Consider the following 19,692-nt stretch of genomic DNA (forward strand, 5'->3'; position numbering starts at 1 on the left):
GCCTAAAAGAGCAACTAGTCACTGACCTAGTGCCAATCTCCCAGTGCCACACACTGACAGACCGCTAGGCTGACCCAGTCATTGTTTGGTAACAGGGAGGGTCATCACGGGGATAATTTACTAAGGGTCGTGGTGGACTCTTTGTCAGTGGCAGTTTTTAAATCGAGGTTGGATCCACTCTAGACCAAGCGGTAAGTGTTTCAGGGCAGCTCTCTGGCCTGTGTTATTCAGGAGGTCAGACCAGATGATGGCAGTGGTCCCCCTTTCCGGCCTTGGAATCTATTCACCAGCCTACCGGACAGTCGGAGACACCTCTCTCAGCCATGCACCTGCCACCGGTTTGTTCGGAGGAATCTTGCAAGCCAGATTAAGGGAGCGTTTGCATCCAAGTCTGACTGGAACATTTGCATGCGGATTTTACACTCTTTCTCAGAGCTGACTATTCAGGTTACATCACGGGTCACGATCAACCCAGGAGGCCTCTGAAGCAAGGGCACCCAAAATAAGCGTTACCAGGAGCTAGAAGGATGCATCTAACTTGCAAGAGAGTGAACAAACTGGCAGCTACTATTCGTCCTGAAGACAGGGTGTGGTCTGAAGACTGCAGGCTGCAGCATTCAATGTGGCATCTTCATCCACAGGGCCAACGCTGCCGAACAACTCAATCTGGACCACAGCATTCTGGGCCTGGCAAGCCACACCTCCTTATCCAAGGTGAGAACAGCCAGGTGGTAGCATCTGCAAGGCTGCATTTCGTCCATCCCCACCCTGCTCAGGTGTACTCTGCAGCCAAATTTAAAAGAGGGGCAGTGAAAGTGCATCTGTATTCCTTGGGACATTAGCTCTGCTCCACCAATCAGGCCAGCCTCAACACAGACAGCTGAGCCATGCTCTCATCAGACTATACTGGACCTCTGTTCCATAGGACAGCAAGGGATGCTGGGGATGCAACCAAGCTAGTCCCAATTCACTGCCCTTCGTTTACCTGCAGCCTTCGAATGAAGAGCAGAAAACCGACAAGACGCTGCACTGTCCAAACACTTTATAAATAGCAGGTAAGTCTCCCAGTGACTAGGATATACCATTAACCCCATTTTACAGATGGGGAGAGGGAGGCCAGGGGACAAAGGCCCAGATTCTTAAAGATATTTGGGCCTCCCAAGGCCTGCCTTCGAAGCCTAAGTCAGTTAGGTGTTGCAACCCCTAAATACCTTTAAAAATCTGAGCCAAAGTTGCAAAGCCAGGAACAGAATCCAGAAGCCTTGCCTCCAAGCTGCCTACTCTAATCACTGGATCACGCTGCAGAAAAGATTCTTGCCCGCTTACCAGAAGCATAACAGTTCAGCCCTCTCTGCTTTGAAAACACAAGCATATTTCAGAGGCAAAACAGAGAAGGACAGTTCAGTTTGAGACAGGAGCATCAGTGTGCCAAGCTAGGCCAGGCAGCTGCTGCTCCAGCACTCACCAATATATTGATATTCTCTTTCTGGTTCAGTAATGACCGCACCTCCTCTATATCGCGGTTGAAGATGGCTTGGACCAGAGGCGGCTGCAAAGAGAAAGACAATCAAGCTGTGAAGCAGGTAAAATGAATGTGCAAGGACAGGGACAGGAAGATGGCTGGCAACATCATTCATATACCCCAAGACCAGCCCGACAAGTTAGTCACCTCATGCCACCTGTGTTTGTTTGGGTCTCCTGCTTCTATAGCAAATGCAACATCTACTGAGCCATTCTAGTGAACTGGAGCTGTGGAGACAGGCCCAGCTGTAGCCTCTGACAGGAATTCTTCCCCACTCCTTGCAGCTGAAGGCTTTTAATATTTATACAAGTCAATCTCCATTTAAAAAAATAAAAAAGAGAGATACTGCTCTGCTTCTGCAAGGATTAAAAAACTGAAGCGAAGTGAATGTTGATGCAAACTGCCAGGTTATCCACCCTAGGGAATAAAGCCACGAGATGAAGTTTTGCACCCCACCCATGGGCCTGGAAAGACTACATGGTGGGGGGGGGGGGGGCACCCATTCAGTCCCTGATCCTGGCCAGATATCAGTGGGAATCTTAGCTTCTCGGCCAAGAAGAGGACCAACTGCTGCCCGCTGTGGTGGTTTTCCTGATGTGGACACTTGCCCACTGGGAACTGGACCGGGACCCAAACCCATTTCACACAGGGGCCACGCTCAACAGCTGGCAACAGCTTTTGATTGCTTTGTTGTGGAGGCCAAAGACTTTGTAAGACTCAAAGAGGGATTGGCCGTTTATAAGAAGTTATAATGACAACAAAACTCGTTTAGGAAGGGATATAAACCTTCAAGCTTCATGGCTTAAACCACTCTCTAATTATTGGGATGAGACCTTCATCGGGGGTAGATTATCCCACATCTGCCTTCCCCAGGGCTTCTTGCAACTTCCTTTGAAGCGGCCGGTGCTGGCCACTGTCTGAGACAAAATACTGGCTCGATGGATGACAGGGTCTGGTCCAGTCTGGCAATTCCTACACTTCTTACCTAGCCTGAATGTTAACAAGTGCTTAGCGGGGAAAGACACTGCATCCCTCTCCCAAATCCCCTGAGCCATCCGCTCCCAACAGGATAAAGCACCCTACGAGCAAATACTCAGGAAAGCTAGAGCTCGGGGCTCACTCAGCGAGAGGGGCAGGCCCTGAACCCATAGACACTCTCTTTTCAGAACCCACGTACGGATTGTCTTCAATAGCAAGAGGGTGAACACGGCCTAGAGCGGGTCTCTCCTCTCAAATCTTACACTGCACGGTAACAGCCAAACCCTCTTCACCTCTCCCGGCACAACTTCTGGGTCTACCTTCAGCTGCCATAAGATTTGGCTATAGCAAGAAAATGCCGATACGCCCCTACTACCCAGCTCACTCCAGATTCCCTCTCCCCCCTCCGTCCGAACATGTGAACGAAAGCAGCGAAAGGTAGAGGAACACATCCCCGGTCAGAGGGAATGAGCGAGTCATTCGTGTGGAATGCAGTGGACTCCGCATCCAATGTTAGACATTTTCAAAAAAAAAAAAAAAAAAAGAGATGCACAGACCGATAATTATGCCCTGCACGAACTTCAGCGGAGCTTGCAAGCAATGCTGGGACTGACACACCCACCCACCATTCACAAGGGAAGCTGAATGTTTTGGTTACCCCCCAAAAAAAAAAAAAGTTACTCCCCTGTTCCCTTCTCTCCCCACCACGAGAGGCTTTAAACACCAAGCCTATCAGTGAGATTGCAACAGCGCAAGGGACCACAGGAGGGGTAAATATTTGGCTTGGAGGAGTCAGCAGCCCGGATCTCAGAAATCATTACTGTCGGTAGGAACCTAGAGGGCTCATGTCAAATCAGGGGGTTAAAGATGAGATGTTTGCGGGCCAGTGGGGTATTTGAGGGAGTAGAGGGAGGTGCTGGGCGTCATCCAGGGAGTAATGGGGCTGACAAGCGAAGAACAACTGTGTCTCAATAATACTCTGCCTTAGGAAAGTGAAGTCCATACATGACAGGGAGGGGAAAATAGAACCAGGCTCCTTGGGGCTGGGAGGTTTCATTCATACCCCTCCCAAAACGGAGATGGTTGAAACGTGACCCTTTTACGGAAATTGTATGTGGCGATGGCCATCTGAATAGCCACTCTTCCTTCCCCCCGGCTCCCGTGGGGGAGTTGGGGTACCTACAGGGATCAAACAGGCAGCCCTGCTGATTTGGGGGTTGTGACAAGTCAACTGGGGTGCAGACAGGACTGACTCACATCCATGCCCAAGGAAAGTGGGGTACAACCCCATCCCCCCATATGTAGGGAAGCTGAATCACATAATACCTCCGGTGACAACAGGGTGCATGGGAAAAGCCTCATCACACCCAGGGAAATGGCAGGGCATAAAACAGCGCAGGGCATAAAACAGCACGGGGCAGCCCCCCCCCCCAAGTGATGAAAGTGGGGTGTGAGATGAATCACCCCCTAACTTGTGAGAGTGGGGTCCACACTGTGGGTGGTGCCAAATCAAGCCCTCCCCTCTGGCCCGACGGGGGCTGAAAGGGAGATGAGGGGATGTCGAGGGAGAAAGGCAGGGAATGAAGATGGGGAGGCTCAAATCCTATCCAGGCTTCGGGGGGATAAAGAGGTTGATGGGGTAGTAAGGGGGTAGGAAGGAGATGGGAACAGGGAAGCCAGGAGGCAGGGAGAAGATGGGGGACACCAATATGTGGGGGGGGGCCCCAAAGATGCGGGCAGGCCAAGCTGGGCAGAGAGGGGGGCAGAGCTTGGGGGCAAAGAGAGGCTGGTGCTAGGGAAATAGGGAAGTGGGTTGAAAAGGGGTAAAAAATGGGTGCAGGGAAGGTGGGGGGCAAAAAGCGTGGGGGCAGACATGGGGGCAAGCTGCAGAGATGGGGGCAGGAGCAGATAGGGACCCGGGGGGGGGGGGGGGGGGGGGGCAAAGGCAGAGGAATGGGGACCGGGGGGGGCGGGGTTGGATCGGGGGCGGGGGGGCCGAAGGCAGACATGGGGGCCGGGTTTGGATGGGGGGCAGAAATGGAGGTTGGATGGGGGCCCCAAAGGTAGAGATGGGGGCCCCAGGGGCTGACGGCAGAGATGGGGAGTGGGGAGCAGAGACAGGGGCCAGAGATGGGGGGCAGGTTTAGGTGGGGGGGGCAGCGGTGGGAGGGTGGATGGGGGCCGGGAGGGTGGGTTTGGATGGGGGAAAAGGCGGGGGGCTGAAGGCAGAGATGGGGGGCAGAGACGGGGGGGGCGGGTTTGGATGGGGGGAAAAGGGGAGGGCCGAAGGCAGAGATGGGGGACGGGGGGTGGATGGGGGCCCCAGGGGCTGAAGGCAAAGATGGGGGCTGGGGGGAGTTTGGGGGGGGCAGAGGTGGGGGGGCTGATGGGGGCCCCAGGGGCAGAGATGGGGGTTGGGGGGAGCAGGTTTAGGGGGGACAGATGTGGGGGGGTGGATGGGGGCCCCGGGGGCAGAGACGGGGGGCGGGTTTGGGGGGGTCAGAGGCGGGGGGTGGATGGGGGCCTCGGGGGCAGAGACAGGGGGCGGGTTTGGGGGAGCAGAGGCGGGGGGTGGATGGGGGTCCCGGGGGCAGAGACGGGGGCCGGGTTTGGGGGGGCAGAGGCGGGGGGTGGATGGGGGCCCCGGGGGCAGAGATGGGGGGCAGGTTTGGGGGGGCAGAGACGGGGGGCGGGTCTGGGGGCCCAGGGGGCAGAGACGGGGGGCGGGTCTGGGGGCCCCGGAGGCAGAGACGGGGGGGCGGGTTTGGGGGGGTGCAGAGGCGGGGGGGTGGATGGGGGCCCCGGGGGCAGAGACGGGGGGCGGGTCTGGGGGGGGGCAGAGGCGGGGGGCGGATGGGGGCCCCGGGGGCAGAGGCGGGGGGCGGATGGGGGCCCCGGGGCGGGTCTGGGGGGGGCAGAGGCGGGGGGCGGGTCTGGGGGGGGCAGAGGCGGGGGGCGGATGGGGGCCCCGGGGGCGGGCGGCGGGGCCGGGCTCCGTCTCCTCGGGCGGGAAGCTGGCAGCGCGGAGCCCGGCCCGGCCCGGCTCGGGCCCCTCCCCGGGCTGGGCGGCGGGGGGGGGCCCGGGGGGGCCGGGCCGGGCCGGAGCCGGGGGGGGGGGAGGGGCGCGGCCGGCCCGGAGCGGGGGGGGGGGGCGGCCGGGCCCCGGGGGGCGGCTCCGCACTAGGCCGCAGATCCCCGGGCTCGCGTAGCGGGCCGGGCCGGGCGGGGCGAGGCGGCGGCGGCGGCCCCGGTACCTGCTCCGTGATGCTGAGAATCCCCATCTCCGGGCCCGGGCCCCCCGCCTCAGCGCCGAGCTCCCGGCATCAGGCTCCGGCCGCGGCGGCTCCGGCTCCGGCGGCTGCGGGGCGGGGAGGGACTGAGCCCGCCCAGCGCGGGAGGGAGGGAGGGAGGCCGCCGCCGCAGCGACCCCTGCCGGGGAGCCCCGGCCACGGCCCCGGGCAGCGCCCGGGGCGGGGGAGCCGGGCCCGAGGGAGCTCCCTGAACGGGGGGGCCCTCGGGTCCCCGCGGGGTGGGAGACCGGGGCCCCCTGGAGCTCCCCAGTGGGTCTGGGCCCCACGTTCCCCCCTCACAAGGGGTGGGGAGCTGGGGGCCGGGGCCTCCTGGAGACCCTCCCTGAGACGGGGGTGTAGGGGGGCAGCCCCTGAGGGCCACCCCCCTCCCTGCCGGCTGTGCCTGGCCCCCCCTGGCCGGCCCAGCGCCGCCGCCCCCCCCCCCCCCCCGGGCCTGCTCACCCTGGGGTGCGGGCCCTCGCCGTCGCCCTCATGCTCGGGGCAGGGCAGGCGAGAGCCACTTTCCCACCTGGGCCCGGGAGTTTCCCTCCGGCCGATTCCATCCACCGACCCCGCCGGCATCGGGTCCGGGCTGAGACGGGTGAGCAAACCGCTAGATCCCCTCGGCGGGGCTCGGTGCCTCGACGTTCTCCAAGGGCCGGCGGAAGAGAATCAGGTGAGGGACTGCGCTGCCCACCCATGATAGCAACCGTGTGGCTCTACCGTCATTTACTGATGGCTTTGTGGCCCACGTGGCCACTGTAAATCAAATAATCAGAAGAATGAATAGTTGATCGAGTTGTTACATTACTTCTTTGTGCTTCTAAAACACCCATTAGCCAAGGATCCACCAACTTGTACCTAGTGCTCAGACTAAACAAATCAGTTTGTTGTAAGGGTGGTCTCAGAGTCTTTTGTTGTTGTGACGCGGAAGCCCCAGCTGAGATCTCATTGTGCTAGTTACTGGACAAACACCGGGTAAGAGACAATCCCTGCTCCAAAGAGTTCGAGTCGGGACAAGGCAGATAAAGGATAGAAGGGAAATGGAGAGATGAAACATCTCGCACAAGGTCATGCAGGGAGTTAGGATGGCCGGGAACAGAATCCAGGTCTCCCTCGCTAGCCCAGTGTCTGATCTTCTGGACCAAGCTGCCTCTCAGGCCTTGTCTACACTTAAAACGTTTGCTGATACAGATATACTGGCACCCCCTGGTGGAGATACAGCTGATTCCGGCAGAAGAGTTCTTCCAACCGTCCTCCAAATGGAATATTTTTTGTTGCTGCTATAACTGTGTCACATTAGAGCTTTTGCCAGCACAGGCATATCGGCTAGCGGTGTGATTTTTTTCATCCTCCTAACCAACATAGCTATGCCAGTACTATTTTCTAGTGTAGACCAGGCCTCGGAGAGGGAAGGTTGCTCCTTTCTGGCTAACGCACAGGTCTGGGAATCAGGAGATCTGTGTTCTACATGGACTTGGCTCTCTGCTGAGACAGAGAGAGAGGGTCGCACAGTGAAGTGAATCTCATAGACTTCAGGGCCAGAAAGGACCATTATGATTATGTAGTGTAGAACTCAGATCTCTTCATTCAGGTGCCTCCTAAAATCCCATTGCTTCCATCATGCCCACAAGAAATTAACTGTTAAACAAAACTAAAATCCATTCCCTCCTCTGGGCTATGCAGTTAGTGGCTGCTCTCATTTCTGTGCCTGTCTTTTAGGTCCCGATCCTGCAAACACACACTCCCAGGTGCAAATGCTTCCACCTATGCACTCAGTGGGTCTGCTCATGGAAGCAAGCATTGCCCCTGAAGATGTTTTCAGGATTGGGTTGTTATATCGTAGGCTCGTCAGGCTAGGGATTATTTTGAGACCTGTATTTTATACAGCTCCTAGCACATTGTCTTTGCTTAACAAATAATGAATCATAATAACAAAAGGGTGCTGCATGGAACCTCACATAAGCATTTCTGGATGACTCTGATAGCGACCTCATGTGCATCCGAAACCCGCCAGAACCAAGGCCCCCAAAGAGGCTCACAAATCTTTACCACTTGACCTTGGGGACACTACAGGTTCCAGTGGGCCTTGTGGCTATGAGGCTTAGCTTGATGTGGAGCACTGCATGTTGGGATCTGTAGTCTCCACCAGCCAGCTAAAGATCAGGATGGATTTAAGAAGCTGCTAATCTGGCTTTTGTCGGGGCAACTTTTGGGAGCCCCTTTAAGAAAAGGACTTGTTTAAACAAAGAAATGATCGGTGCAACAAGATGAGCTGAATAATTGTTTTCTGCAATTACGAGGTGTTTATATTTAATTTTCCTGTCTGTCACTGTTTGGGAGGGACAACAGGGCACCGCTTTAAATTGCTACCTCCATGTCTTGAAATAACATCCAGAGACATATTTACCTTGACTGCTATGGAGTGTGGAGGGGACGTAGGCTGGGGGCTAATGTGGCAGCTTCACTACGGGCTCTACTTTTGATCCCTGGTTGAACTGAGTTCAGAGCAGGAGCCAGGAGACTGTGTTTGTGCTGTTGATACTGTAGCAGGGCTATTTTTATCATGGCTTTGGACCTGCAATTAGCCAAGTGTTACCTAACAGTGAAATCAAGGTGAAATCATAGAGCTGAAAAGCCATAAAGAGCAGCTGTTGACATTTTCGCCAGTGAAATATTTACCTGAAGGAGGAAGCAATGGAACTAGACCTTTCATGGCAGCACAAGATCACTGGACTTGTGTTTTACAGTGTACTACTCACAACCCTTTGCCAGTCGTTTGTACAGTATAGGCTTTGTGGGGTAGCCTCTACTCCTCTCACCTTGTCCGCCAAGGAAGCAAAACTGGGGGGGTTCCTAGCACAATTCTCTGAGAGCTGGGATTTGAGGAGTTTTTTGTAACTGGCTTCCCCAAAAGAAGATGGAATTAGGGAGATGATTCATAGATTCCAAGATCAAAAGGGACCATTGTGATGATGAAAATAGAGGGACAGCTGGAACTGTTTAGACAATAACTGCCAATCAGTCCCATGATATATTGCATAAGCTTGTGGCTAAGGCATAGATTTAGGAATCAGGACTCCTGGGTTCTGTTCATGGCGGTGACACAGGCTTACTTTGGGCAGGTTACTTAACTTTTCTGTGCCCCAATTTCCCCATCTATCAAATGGGCATCATAATTTGAACCCTCTCAAGAGGGCTCTGAGACTTTGATTTCAGTATTAGTCTGTAAAACACTTTGAGATTCATGGTGCAAAACCAGAGTCCAACAGTAAGTGTATTTTACTATGATTTTAGTCAAAGAAAGATCAAACATGGATAAGTAGTTTGACAGGGCCACTTTTTTAGGGTGATTTCTAGGATCCTGCAAGAAAGCCCCTGGGTCCAAAACTCACTTTGGGGAAAAGAAAAGGAGTACTTGTGGCACCTTAGAGACTAACCAATTTATTTGAGCATGAGCTTTCGTGAGCTACAGCTGAGCCCTAGGGCAGTGAGGCGTGATGTCGGGTTGCAGCACGACGATGTCACGGTGTGAGGTCAGGACGACGTATGAGCATGTGCTGCTGTGTCCCGGCAGGGCACGGGGCGGTGACGTGTGGGGGCATGGCGCAGCGGGGCCACGAGGCCCTGTTGCCATGGGATGATGCGGCAGGGTGACGCATCCTGGGGTGATGATGTGAATGTGTCGTGCTATGACGTGATGCATGAGGTCACTTTGCAGCCCATCAGCCTATTGGCCCCGGGCTGCTGGCTGCCTTGATCACAGGACCCGCCCTGCCTGCCAGTTGGACTACAATTCCCATCAGGCACCTGGGCCGTCGCGACAACGCCAATGGCGCTTCAGGGCGGCGGGACTACAATTCCCATGAAGCCCCGGGCGGCAGAGCGCAAGCGCCCAGACCGTAAAAAAGCCGGAAACTACAACCCCCATGACGCACCACGGCACCGGTACGCACCGCCCTCCCGGTTCCCGCCCAGCTCCCTGTGCCGTCTCGCCCCGCCCCCTGGCTGTGACGCGGTGGGCTCTATAGTGACGCGGTGACGTTGTGGGGGAGGGGGGAGTCCAGCGCGGCGGAGCCGGTGTCTGCGGCGGACGGAGCGCGGAGCCCAGACCCCTCCCCCATGGCGGCCAGGCGGCTGCGCGCGCTGCTGCGGCTGGGGGCGCGCCAGGGGCTGCGGCCGGGAGCGCCCCCGCCTGGCAGGTGAGCGGGCCGCCGGGGGGAGGGGCCCAGAGTGGGGGTTCATGGAGGGAGCCTCTGGGGGGAGGGGCTAGGGGGGAAGAGGGGGGGCTGTGGGGAGGGGCCCAGAGTGGGAGGGGCCATGGGGGCCAGGGCCCTAAGAGGGGGGTCTCTGGGGGAGGGGCCATGGGGGTGGAGAGGGGGTCTCTGGGGGGAGGGGCTAGGGCCCTAAGAGGGGGTTTCTGGGGGGATGGGCCATGGGGGCGGAGAGGGGGGCCAGGGCCCTAAGAGGGGGTTTCTGGAGGGAGGGGCCGTGGGGGCGGAGAGGGGGGTCTCTGGAGGGAGGAGCCCAGAGTGGGGGTTTCTGGGGGGAGGGACCCAGAGAGGGGGTCTTTTATGCTGCATTGGGTGCGCTGGAAGAGGCAGTGGGGACCCGGCCAGGGCCGCTCACGTCCTGGGGGGCTTGGGCTGGGTTGGATAGAGAAGCTGGTGTTTTAAGTTCGGGGGACCCGGCCCACACCCTGGGGCACCTGTTGCCAGAGAGATGGTCTTGTGGACGGCTCCCCTCCCAGCGTCTCTACGGCAACTTCAGTGGTTGTCCGTAGGAAGCAGTGACGCGAGGGGAATTCTTCCCGGACACTTCGCTTCTTTTAATGGAATTTAGCATCTGGAACCAAAGAGCCAGATGTGAGCAGCTAGCTGGCTGCAGACCCTTGGCAACACCCCAGTAAATCGCCTTAGCTGGCTGAAGACTAGCTGCAAGGGCTTGATAGGCCGCGGGTAATCTATGGACCATGCACCACGCACAGGCAACCACTGGCTTAGTAAAACTTGCTGGGTCTAAATGGGATCTAGCATCACTAAAGCAAGGATGGGTCCAGCCCTAGCCCCTGGGGTTTGCTGGATGGCACCAGGCCTTTAGGTTTACCCTTCAGGGTAGGGGAGGTTGATGCTGTTTTTTTTTAGCAATGGAAGATGTTATGATAACTTGTAATGAGCCTTCCAGAGAGTGTCCTGCTTTGCAGGAAGAGGAAATAGGATCCAGATTCAGCAGCTGGCCTCCTTTGCAAGTTTCTAATCGCATGGCTGCAGCCCTGTGATCAGGTGCTAGTTAATGGGCGATTGCCAGAGATGGCAGTTTGTAAAAGTCTCTCTTCAGTCGGAAAACGTGATGTTAACTTGACTTGATGGTCTGAATTCAATGTCACCTCTTGCCCAGGCTTTGCAAATGAATGTCCTCCCTTTCAAAAGGCCTGGAAGTCTTGAGGGCGTGCACCTCCTCCAGCGATGACCTCTGGTGGGAGGTGCCGTGCCAGGAAGTTGCTACAGTGCATTGGTCCGTCAGCAATGCCTGGGGCTGGCAGAGCAGTCCTGCTTCTTGGCAGGTGGGAGCTGGGGTATAAGTGTAGGTGCTTTTCAAGTTCAGATCCCTCCGTTAGCACAGGGGACGCTCCAAGAGCTTGGAGTGGAGAGAGTTTAAGTGGCGTTGTGCACAGCTTTGAAATGGAGCCAGGGCGGCTGCTCGTCACTGGCGTGTTGGGTATAAGAGATGCCGTGTTCCTCGGGGCAGCAGCCCTCCCCTATGCATCTGCACAGAATAAATAACAGGAGGTGGCACCTTGCAGGCAATTTTTGAGTGTGTTTGCTTTGAGACACAATATGGGAAGGCTGGCAAAGCACAAATAGCTGACGGCTGTGCTCTTTGCTGCATGAATTCTTCTTGTCCTCTGCTGCACAGTGTCAGGCATAGATATGGCTCTGAGCTTGGAGTCTGTCCCCTGGAGAGTCTGTCCATCCACTCAGGCAGGGCTGAGGGGGCCCAGGCGATCTCTAGGCTCATGTAGATCTCAGATGTGATACCGAATCCAAACCACCAGCAACGTCCATTGCACTTTCCTCTGCCCTGGAAGGAGAGGGGGCATCGGGCTATCTGAGCCTGGAGTGGCCCTAGAACACTGGAAAAGAAAGACCTTTCCCCTCTGCTGGTGCCTCTGGGGAAGAGGGTGAGTGACCCGTTTTCGGACACATATATTTATAGATCCAAGTGAACAGCCTGAGTGGAAAGTTTCCAGTGACGATGGAATGTGACCTGATTGTTCTGAGTGGAAGCTGCCGGGGTGTTGGAAAGAAGTTCCTGAAGGCAGGATTGAATCTCATTCCTATTGTCTTTATAATGTCCAATTGCCACACTTCCAGCCGATTCGGAAGCTTGCTGGGGGGTTGTGAACTTCAGGACTTTTTGTTTGTTGGCATTTAACCAATGGGATAAAACCCGACCAGTCTGAACTGTGGGCTGGGAGTCAGGAACTCCTGGGTTCTATTCCTGGTCCTGGGCGAGTCGCATTGCCGCCCTGTGCCTCAGTCTCCCCAGCTGGGTATAGCCACCTCCTGCGCAGAAGGGGCAGTGACGACCAGCGAGTGTTTGTAAAGCACTGAGTGGTCTGTTGCTGGCTCCAGCACCAGTGTCAAGTGGGGAAGAAGGGGGAGTGTTCACAGTCTCACTCTGGATCGTCAACGCTGACTTGGGGGTTTTGGGAAATCAACTGTCTGTCCAGGCTGTTGCGGGAGGCCAACCACGCCACCAGTGCAGCTCAAAGCGGGACCCTGCTGAGGGTGGGTCTGATCCCCAGCCTGCCAAGGAAACGAGCCGGAAGCCTGCTCCTGGTGTGCACAAACATTCCAATGGCAAGGGTGCGAGGGCTGTTCACTGCCTCTGGACTGTTTGCGGGAGAGAGGTCACATGTTGCTGGCTTCCCGTCTGTGTTTGTGATTCTCTTGTCTCTGGTTGGCGTGCCAGGCTGTGGGGATCAAGGAACAAAAGCACCAGCTGAAATTTCATCAGGGGGCGAGGTCCAGAGGATAAACTCCGAATGGGATACAAGGGAATTAGAGGCATGACCTGGGTAGTGAGCTATTCCTCTGACAGGCTGCGTGACATTGGCAGATAAGTCCTGTTTTCAGTCAGTACCTTAGTTTCCCCATCTATCAATCGGAGATAACACTGACCCGCCTTGCAAGGGTCATGGAGAAGAACCCAAAGAACCCAGCATAAATAGGTCCTAACCAACCCACAGTTACTGTCAATGACCCAGTTTTTCCAGAGCGCCTTTCATCCAAAGATACCAGAGCGGCCGAAGACTGCTGAAAGGCGGCCATGCTGGGGAAGCAGCAGCCAGGGCTGTGGATCCAAGAGGAAATCTTGGCCAATCGCTGCTCTTTCAGAAAATGCCAGGCATTGCTAACGTCCAGACAGGGCAGGGCAAACCAAGCCTCTGGGCCTTGTGACATCCTGCCAGGGTTTAGAAAGCTGGCTACCGCTCCTCCTCCTGAAATCTCTGCTTGGCAGCATAGCCGGCGGGTATGGTTACGCAGCGATGGGTCACTGGTGCCAGAAGGGTGATATTACAGGGCCTGCGGGAGAGCAGAGGAAACCTGCCAGGGTGGCATGTTGCTTCCCCTGCCACCCTCCTTCTCAAGAAATCCAGATACCCTCTGCCCCCACATCGGTGCCAGTGTTCGCAGCGCCGCCGCTCCATATTGACGCGGAGGAGGGCAGAGCTCAGCAGGGTGCCCTGTGTTTCACCAGCCACCCTGACTAAGGAGATGGGCAAGCGTGGTCCCTGTGCCTCATAGCGGGCCCTTCCCAGTGGCACCCGCCCCCCATGTCCCATCTAGTTCCAGGCTCCAAGGGCTTGCCACTCCTTACTGGCTTTCAGCCAGCTCAGCTGAGTGCTGTTCCTGTGAATGAATCTCTCCTCCTCCTCCTGCTCTGAGCTGCCCTCTTGATGGGCAGGTTAATGGCAGCTGTTGCATAAGGCCGGCTGGGCACAGGGGAGGGGCCGCCTGCCTCTTGACTCAGCAGCAGGTGATCTGCAGCAGGGAGGAGAAGGTCAGGGTCTCTCTGGTGGGAGCCCTTGGAGCCCTCCCCAGCTGCCTCCACAAAGATCTGAGCGAGCACAAGCAGGAGATGAAGTAAATTGCCACTGTGTCTGAGCGTAGAGGCCTGCAGGAGAGCCAGGCCTGCCCTCCAGCCGCTCGCCCTGTCCGCCAGCCGCTCGCCCTGCCCTACCATGGGGGGCTTGTTTGAGGCCATGAACTGCTGGCTGGGAGCAGGGCAAGTGAGCTAGTGGGAGCAAGCTCTCGTCTGAGCCAGGGCTGATCCCGCTCCGGTGCTGTGCTGCAGGGAGCTGGGTGAGTGATGGAGCAGGGGACGCTCTCCCCTCGGGGACAGTGCTGATCCCAGAGCTCCCGCCCAATGCAGTCTGTCAGATGATCAGACTTCAAAGCTCAGGTCTGGGTCATTTGTGCTCATTACTCCTGAGGGCATTCTGCACCAAAAAATTAAAAATTATGCACCAAAAAAATAACAATGCTGCCCACAATATTTTAAAATTCTGCAAAATTCTGCAAATTTTATTTGTCAAATAAATGTGGAGGCTCCAGCATGGCATTGGGGAGCACAGGCCACTAGCTGCACAGAGGTGGGAGATCACTCTGCAGCTCTCCCGAGACACAGACTCAGCGGTGAGGCTGCACTCGACCCTGACACAGCGCAAGGACTGGGCCTGCCCCAGAAACATCCAGGGCCCTGCTCCTCCATGCCAAGTGCTCCAGGTGTGCGCAGGCAGGCTCAGCAAGGCAGGATCCAAGTGTGGAGGGGCTTAGTGTGGGGGGGATCCAGGTGTGGACTGAGAAGGTTCTGTGTGGGGCAATCTGGGTGCATGTGGCTCATTGGGGGATCCAAGTGCGGGAGGATCTGGATGCACAGGGGCTTGTTGGGGGACTCTGGGTGCAACGGTAATGGAACTCTGCCGGGAGGGTCCAGGTGAAGGTGGTTGGGGCTCGGGGTGGGGGGGTCTGGCTGTGGGGGGATAGAGCTTGGCAGGGGGGTCTGGGTGTGGGGGGCTCAGTGGTGGGGTCCACATGCTGAGGGAGTGGGGTTGGTACAGTGGGGATCTAGGTGTGGGTGGCTTGTTGGGGTGGTCCAGGTGCAGGGGGAGTGGGGCTTGTTGTCGGGGGGGGGGTTCTGGGTGTGAGGGGGGTGAGGCTCGGCAAGAGGGTCTGGGTATGAGGGGGTCTGGATACACAGGAGTTGGACAGATGCGGGAGCAGTTCCCTGTACAGAGATCCCTCCCCCTGCAGCTCAAGAGTGATGGGTGCAGGAAGTGTGGTGAGGGAGGGGGGAGTTTGCAGCGTTTCCTATAGCTGGGGGAGAAATCTGGGGGTGGGTCTGACATGGCCCTGGATGGTGGACAGAGGAAGTCCCATCCTCCCCAGCCCAGCTGGGACTAGCAGCTGAGCCCGGTGCAGGGTAGGAGCCACACAGCTGGGTCCCCCCCCCCCCCACACACACACAGTGATTTACCTCTCTGCCGGCTGCCCTGGGCACCCAAAACATACTGATGAGGCAGGTCGCATGACCGTTTTTGTGGCTTCCCTTTGCTTCCCCATCAGAAAGTCATTTTTCTGCAGGGAAGCAAAGAAATCTGCGGGGGACATAAATTCTGCGCATGAGCAGTGGCGCATAATTCCCCCAGGAGTAGCTCATTAAACAGCCCCTTGGTGGGAGCAGGCGGAATCTTCACTGTGATACGGGAGTCGGCGTCGCTCCTTGCCACAAACTAGTTGGCAGAGTTGCTGTGTCGCTAAACCGCTGCCAGGTCCCAACCCAGCGGTGGCTGCATGGGAGCGGTGAAAAGATCGCAGCATGCAGCTTGGCCGTGCAGCGCTTAGGGGCCGATAGATCCCCAGGGGAATGGGATTGGCATGCGAGAGGGAATTCCCTTGCCCTGGCTGGGGAGGGTGTTTCGTCTCCTTCGTCTCCCTCAGCCGCACTCATTGTTTAGTGGCCTTGGGCTTAGCTAGTCTCAGCATCAGGTGACCTCTCCAAAGGGAGTAGCCCTCACTCCTTTCCTCTGCCTGGCCAAGCGAGCTCCGGTCGGTCTCTGCTAATCCCGACCCGTTTCCAGTTGCAGGGCCGTGTCTCTCTGTGGGATTCTGCTGAGCCGGATGCCTTGGGCACTAAACAGCCTGGACTGGACCCAGCACAGCCGGACGTTCATCAATCTCACGGGTCCTTTCACCAACAAAAGGAAGGAGTATTCGGAGCGGAGGATTATAGGGTAATTGGCACTGGCTGTGTTCCCCCAGAGGGGGATGGGGTGGAGGCGGGGCTGGAATGAGTGTGCTAGGGGCTTGCCCTGCACACTCCAGCATGCTGTGTCCTTCACCTGCTTGCCCAGCGCTGGTGGCAAAAGGGGAGTTTGGTCTCCAGGCCTCAGTCAACCCTTGACCTGTCTGTGACGTGACGCGTGCACCGCGAACCGGATTGAGACCCATGAAACTCATTTCACATTGTGGGGGGGGCCATGGATGGCACCAGCTGCTGGGGGCAGTGGAGTTGAGCCGGCTTTCAACCGGTGCCGCAGAGGCAAATGGTTCCCCAGCCCATCCCCGAGCCCCCGCGCTGCCCTGTGCCTGCAGGATGGCAGCTCGGAGTCAGCCCAGACGTCTCCCCCCGGCAGGTACTCCATGCAGGAAATGTACGAGGTGGTGTCCAACGTGGATGACTACAAGCACTTTGTCCCCTGGTGCAAGAAGTCGGTGGTGGTCTCCAAGCGCACGGGCCACGTGAAGGCTCAGCTGGAAGTGGGCTTCCCGCCCGTCCTGGAGCGATACACCTCCATTGTCACCCTGGTGCGCCCACACCTTGTCAAGGTGAGGCTGCCGGGGAGCGCCCAGGGATTCTCGGCGTGAGGGGTGTGCGGGGTTGGGGGCGCTCAGCCCCCCAGGGAGCCTGGCTTCCCAGTGCTCTGGTAGCAAAGCCCCTCGACTGACGCTCCTGCTGTCCCTTCTCAGGCCATCTGTACTGACGGGAGGCTCTTCAACCATCTGGAGACCAGCTGGCGCTTCAGCCCTGGCATCCCAGGCTACCCCCGCACCTGCACGGTGGATTTCTCGGTAAGCCCCACCCCCGGCCTGCCCCGTCCAGGGGGTCCTCCCACATCCCCCGCCCCGTCGCCATGCGGGGCCGTCTCTACAGTGAATCCACTGGGGATGGACCAGAGAGGTGGCTGCCGGCCAGCCCATGCTGTGTAATGGACGGGTTAGAAGCACCTGTCCCCAGGTCATTAGCCTCCAGGAGGAGACCGAGCCGGGAGGTAAGCAGGGCGCGAAATGCTGCCGTCAGCCACCGAGCGAGCGATTGCTCTTTGTGTCTCGAGGGAGAGAGAAGCAAGAGCAAATGTTCCACTTGGGCACATTTGTCTGAGAGGCAGGGCCTGGTGGAGCGGGGAGTCAGGACTCCTGGGTTCTCCTCCTGGCTCTGTCAGTGACTTGCTGTGTGAGCCTCTCGGCCTCAGTTTCCCCACCTGGGCCGCGGGGTTTGTGTGGAGGCGACTATTCGCTGCGTGCTGCCGATGATGGCAGGTTCCCCCCTGGGTGTTGCAGAACATGGGCAGCCCGGCAGCCCCTGTCCCCCAGCCCTTTGTTTCAGGGGAGGGCTCTGTCCTGGCCTGACCTGCTCTGCCAGCCCCTCGTCTCTCTCTCCTCCCCAGATCTCCTTCGAGTTCCGCTCCCTGCTGCACTCGCAGCTCGCCACGGTCTTCTTCGACGAGGTGGTCAAGCAGATGGTGGCCGCTTTCGAGCGGCGGGCGGCCAAGAACTTCGGGCCGGAGACGCGCATCCCCCGGGAGCTCATGTTTCACGAAGTTCACCAAACGTGAGGGGGTCGGGGCCGCACGTGCAGACTCTGTCGAGGTGGTGGGCAGGGCGTCCAAGCGCCTCCCGCCGCCTTTTTAACTATTTATTTAATTTCACCTCTCCTGACGGTCTCTCTAATTTATCTGCTGTGCCGAGAATGGGGACGTACCCAGAGTGGCTGGGTCTAGCTGCCCCGGAGCGTCCCCCAGGCCTGCCATCTTGCACAGAAGAACCACACCTGCCCGCCGGGCTCCATATTTTTGTAGCTAACTTTATTTTAAATTTATTTTATTTTGGGGATGGGGGTCTTGTTTAAAATCCCTCCGAGCAGGGAAGAGCGATCCCTTCCCCTTGCTGATCTGCAGGAATCCTCGTCCTTCCCTCTGCGCAGCCCTCGCAGCACAAACCAGCAGGGCTGCCTGTGCCAGCCCCCCCTTGGTCGGACTGCCTTTCCCCCAGGCCTTGGGGAGAGGGGCGGGGCCCTGGCGCGGCGCACGTGGACTGGACGATCAGGGTCTTGGCTCGCCTGCCTGCGGTCGGTAGCTGTGCCTTTGCGGGGTGGGGTGTGTGAAACGGATCAGAAACTTCTCCCCATCCCAGGGGGTGCTGAGCACAGACAAAGGGTCGAGCAAACATTACAGTAGCTGCGTGCCAACTCTTAGGAAAGTGGGAGCAAGAGGGGAGTTACATTTGGTCTGGAAGCGAGTGCTGAGAGCAAGTGTTGCATTATCCGGGGCCTGCGGAAGGGGGCGGGGGCGTGGACGCGGCCTGGTTGGCGCCCCGGCAGAGAGCGGGAATGGGCAATCCAGCCAGGGCAGGGCAAGGGACAAGTGCCAGAAGGGCAGCGTGGGAGTCAGCTGGCAGCTGCTCCACAAGCCTGGCAGGTGGGATCCCGCTGAGCTCGCCCTGTACGGCGGGAGCGCTCCCTGGGTAGGGAGATGGCACGGCTACACCTGGCCCCCATAGCGCTGCCCCAGCTCTTGCCCAAGAGGGAGGCCTCGGTGGCTGCTCGGACTCCTGGCCGCCATCTCCCTTGGGAGAGCCGCGCGGGCGGGAAATAAGGACTGAGGGACCCAGGCTGGAGCAAGCTTGGAGGCTTCGTGGGATAGGGGGCAGAGGCGATGCCCACTGGGCACCCGGCCCTGGGTAAGCCCTGGCAATGCAAGGCTAGAGGCTGATTTTGTGTCCACCCACTGACGCAGAGTCCCAGATGCCGGAGCCTCCCCTTCTGCTTCTGGGTGGGGGGGGGCACCTCCTCACTCTCCTCCCAAGCTCCCAGAAGCCCATGGGGCATCATCAGGAGCTGGAGATGTGTGCAGGGGGGGTTCCCCTCCGGCTGGCAGTGGAAGGCTTTAGGCAGGGGGAGCAGGGCCCCAGTTCCCAGGGGCTGCGGCCCCACAGCGGAGCCGTCCTTGGCCAGCACTGCTCCTCTGGCTGTGCCCCAGCCATGCGGTGAACAGGGCAGGGAGGGGGTGAGAATACCACTGTTTCCCCCCTCCCCCCCCCGCCCAGGCACACAGCAGCTCTGTCTGGGGAGCGTGCCCCGTGGCTGGTGCGGGAGGTAAGTGAACAGAGCCCCATTGTCCTCCGCCAGTGGAGGAAGGTCACGGAGCGTGCAGAGTGCTGGGGCGGGGAGAGGATCCTGCCTAGAAAGGGCCCTGTCACCTTGAGAAGCAGCTGCAGCTTACCTCAAAGTGTGGCCCAAGACACAGCCAGCTCATGCGGCCACCTCTGTCCCTATGGGAGCTGCCGGCTAGTGGGGAGCAGAGCCTGGCTCCTTCCCCTCGCCCCAGGCCCAGCACCGCGAGGCCTCCTTTGCCGCAGACTCTGCGCCCCGGCCCCCCTGCTGTGCAAAGGAGCCGGCGTTACATACAAGACACGCTTTGCACACGCGGGTGGGGGAGGAGGGCAGAATCACTGGCCCCAGGGCCCTGCGTGGGTCCTGCCGCATTGGGCTGGCACAGCAGTAACTGTGCACGGAGTGGGGGAAGGATCCCGGCTGCTGCACGTTGGCCTCGCACGA

General features: G+C 58.2%; 2 protein-coding genes across 6 annotated transcripts in view; one reads left to right on the forward strand and one right to left on the reverse strand.

Annotated features, from left to right (window-relative positions):
- Window positions 1-5,896, reverse strand: part of ANKRD52 (ankyrin repeat domain 52) — a 51,237-nt gene extending 45,341 nt beyond the window's left edge. For both annotated transcript variants that reach the window (XM_037883731.2, XM_043532587.1), the window contains exons 1-2: window positions 5,755-5,896; window positions 1,466-1,549 (exon numbers count right to left, since the gene is read on the reverse strand). In XM_037883731.2, the coding sequence (XP_037739659.1) occupies window positions 1,466-1,549; window positions 5,755-5,781 (111 nt within the window). In that variant the 5' untranslated portion in view covers window positions 5,782-5,896. The remainder of the gene's footprint in view (window positions 1-1,465; window positions 1,550-5,754) is intronic.
- Window positions 5,897-6,326: 430 nt separating this feature from the next.
- On the forward strand, window positions 6,327-17,967 carry COQ10A (coenzyme Q10A). Of its 4 annotated transcripts, none has more exons than XM_037883719.2 (5): window positions 6,327-6,466; window positions 15,938-16,090; window positions 16,493-16,685; window positions 16,827-16,928; window positions 17,525-17,967. In XM_037883719.2, the coding sequence occupies exons 2-5, from the start codon at window positions 15,978-15,980 to the stop codon at window positions 17,690-17,692; spliced, it is 576 nt and encodes a 191-aa protein (XP_037739647.1). In that variant the 5' UTR covers window positions 6,327-6,466; window positions 15,938-15,977; the 3' UTR covers window positions 17,693-17,967. The 4 variants fall into 4 exon arrangements, with proteins under 4 accessions (XP_037739647.1, XP_043388523.1, XP_037739646.1 ...); XM_043532588.1 differs by lacking the exon at window positions 6,327-6,466 and adding an exon at window positions 9,585-9,738; XM_037883718.2 differs by lacking the exon at window positions 6,327-6,466 and adding an exon at window positions 9,723-9,992.
- Window positions 17,968-19,692: the final 1,725 nt, after the last annotated feature.

Source organism: Chelonia mydas, chromosome 20 (genome assembly GCF_015237465.2).
Source record: "Chelonia mydas isolate rCheMyd1 chromosome 20, rCheMyd1.pri.v2, whole genome shotgun sequence".
NCBI classification, from domain to species: domain Eukaryota; kingdom Metazoa; phylum Chordata; order Testudines; family Cheloniidae; genus Chelonia; species Chelonia mydas.

Bases quoted from the DNA above. Each gene is read 5' to 3' on its own strand.
- COQ10A (XM_043532588.1), top strand. From the start codon at position 9,623: ATGGCGCTTCAGGGCGGCGGGACTACAATTCCCATGAAGCCCCGGGCG. The intron at 9,739-15,937 runs GTACGCACCGCC...ACCCGTTTCCAG, and splicing joins CATGACGCACCACGGCACCG to TTGCAGGGCCGTGTCTCTCT. The intron at 16,091-16,492 runs GTAATTGGCACT...TCCCCCCGGCAG, and splicing joins TCGGAGCGGAGGATTATAGG to GTACTCCATGCAGGAAATGT.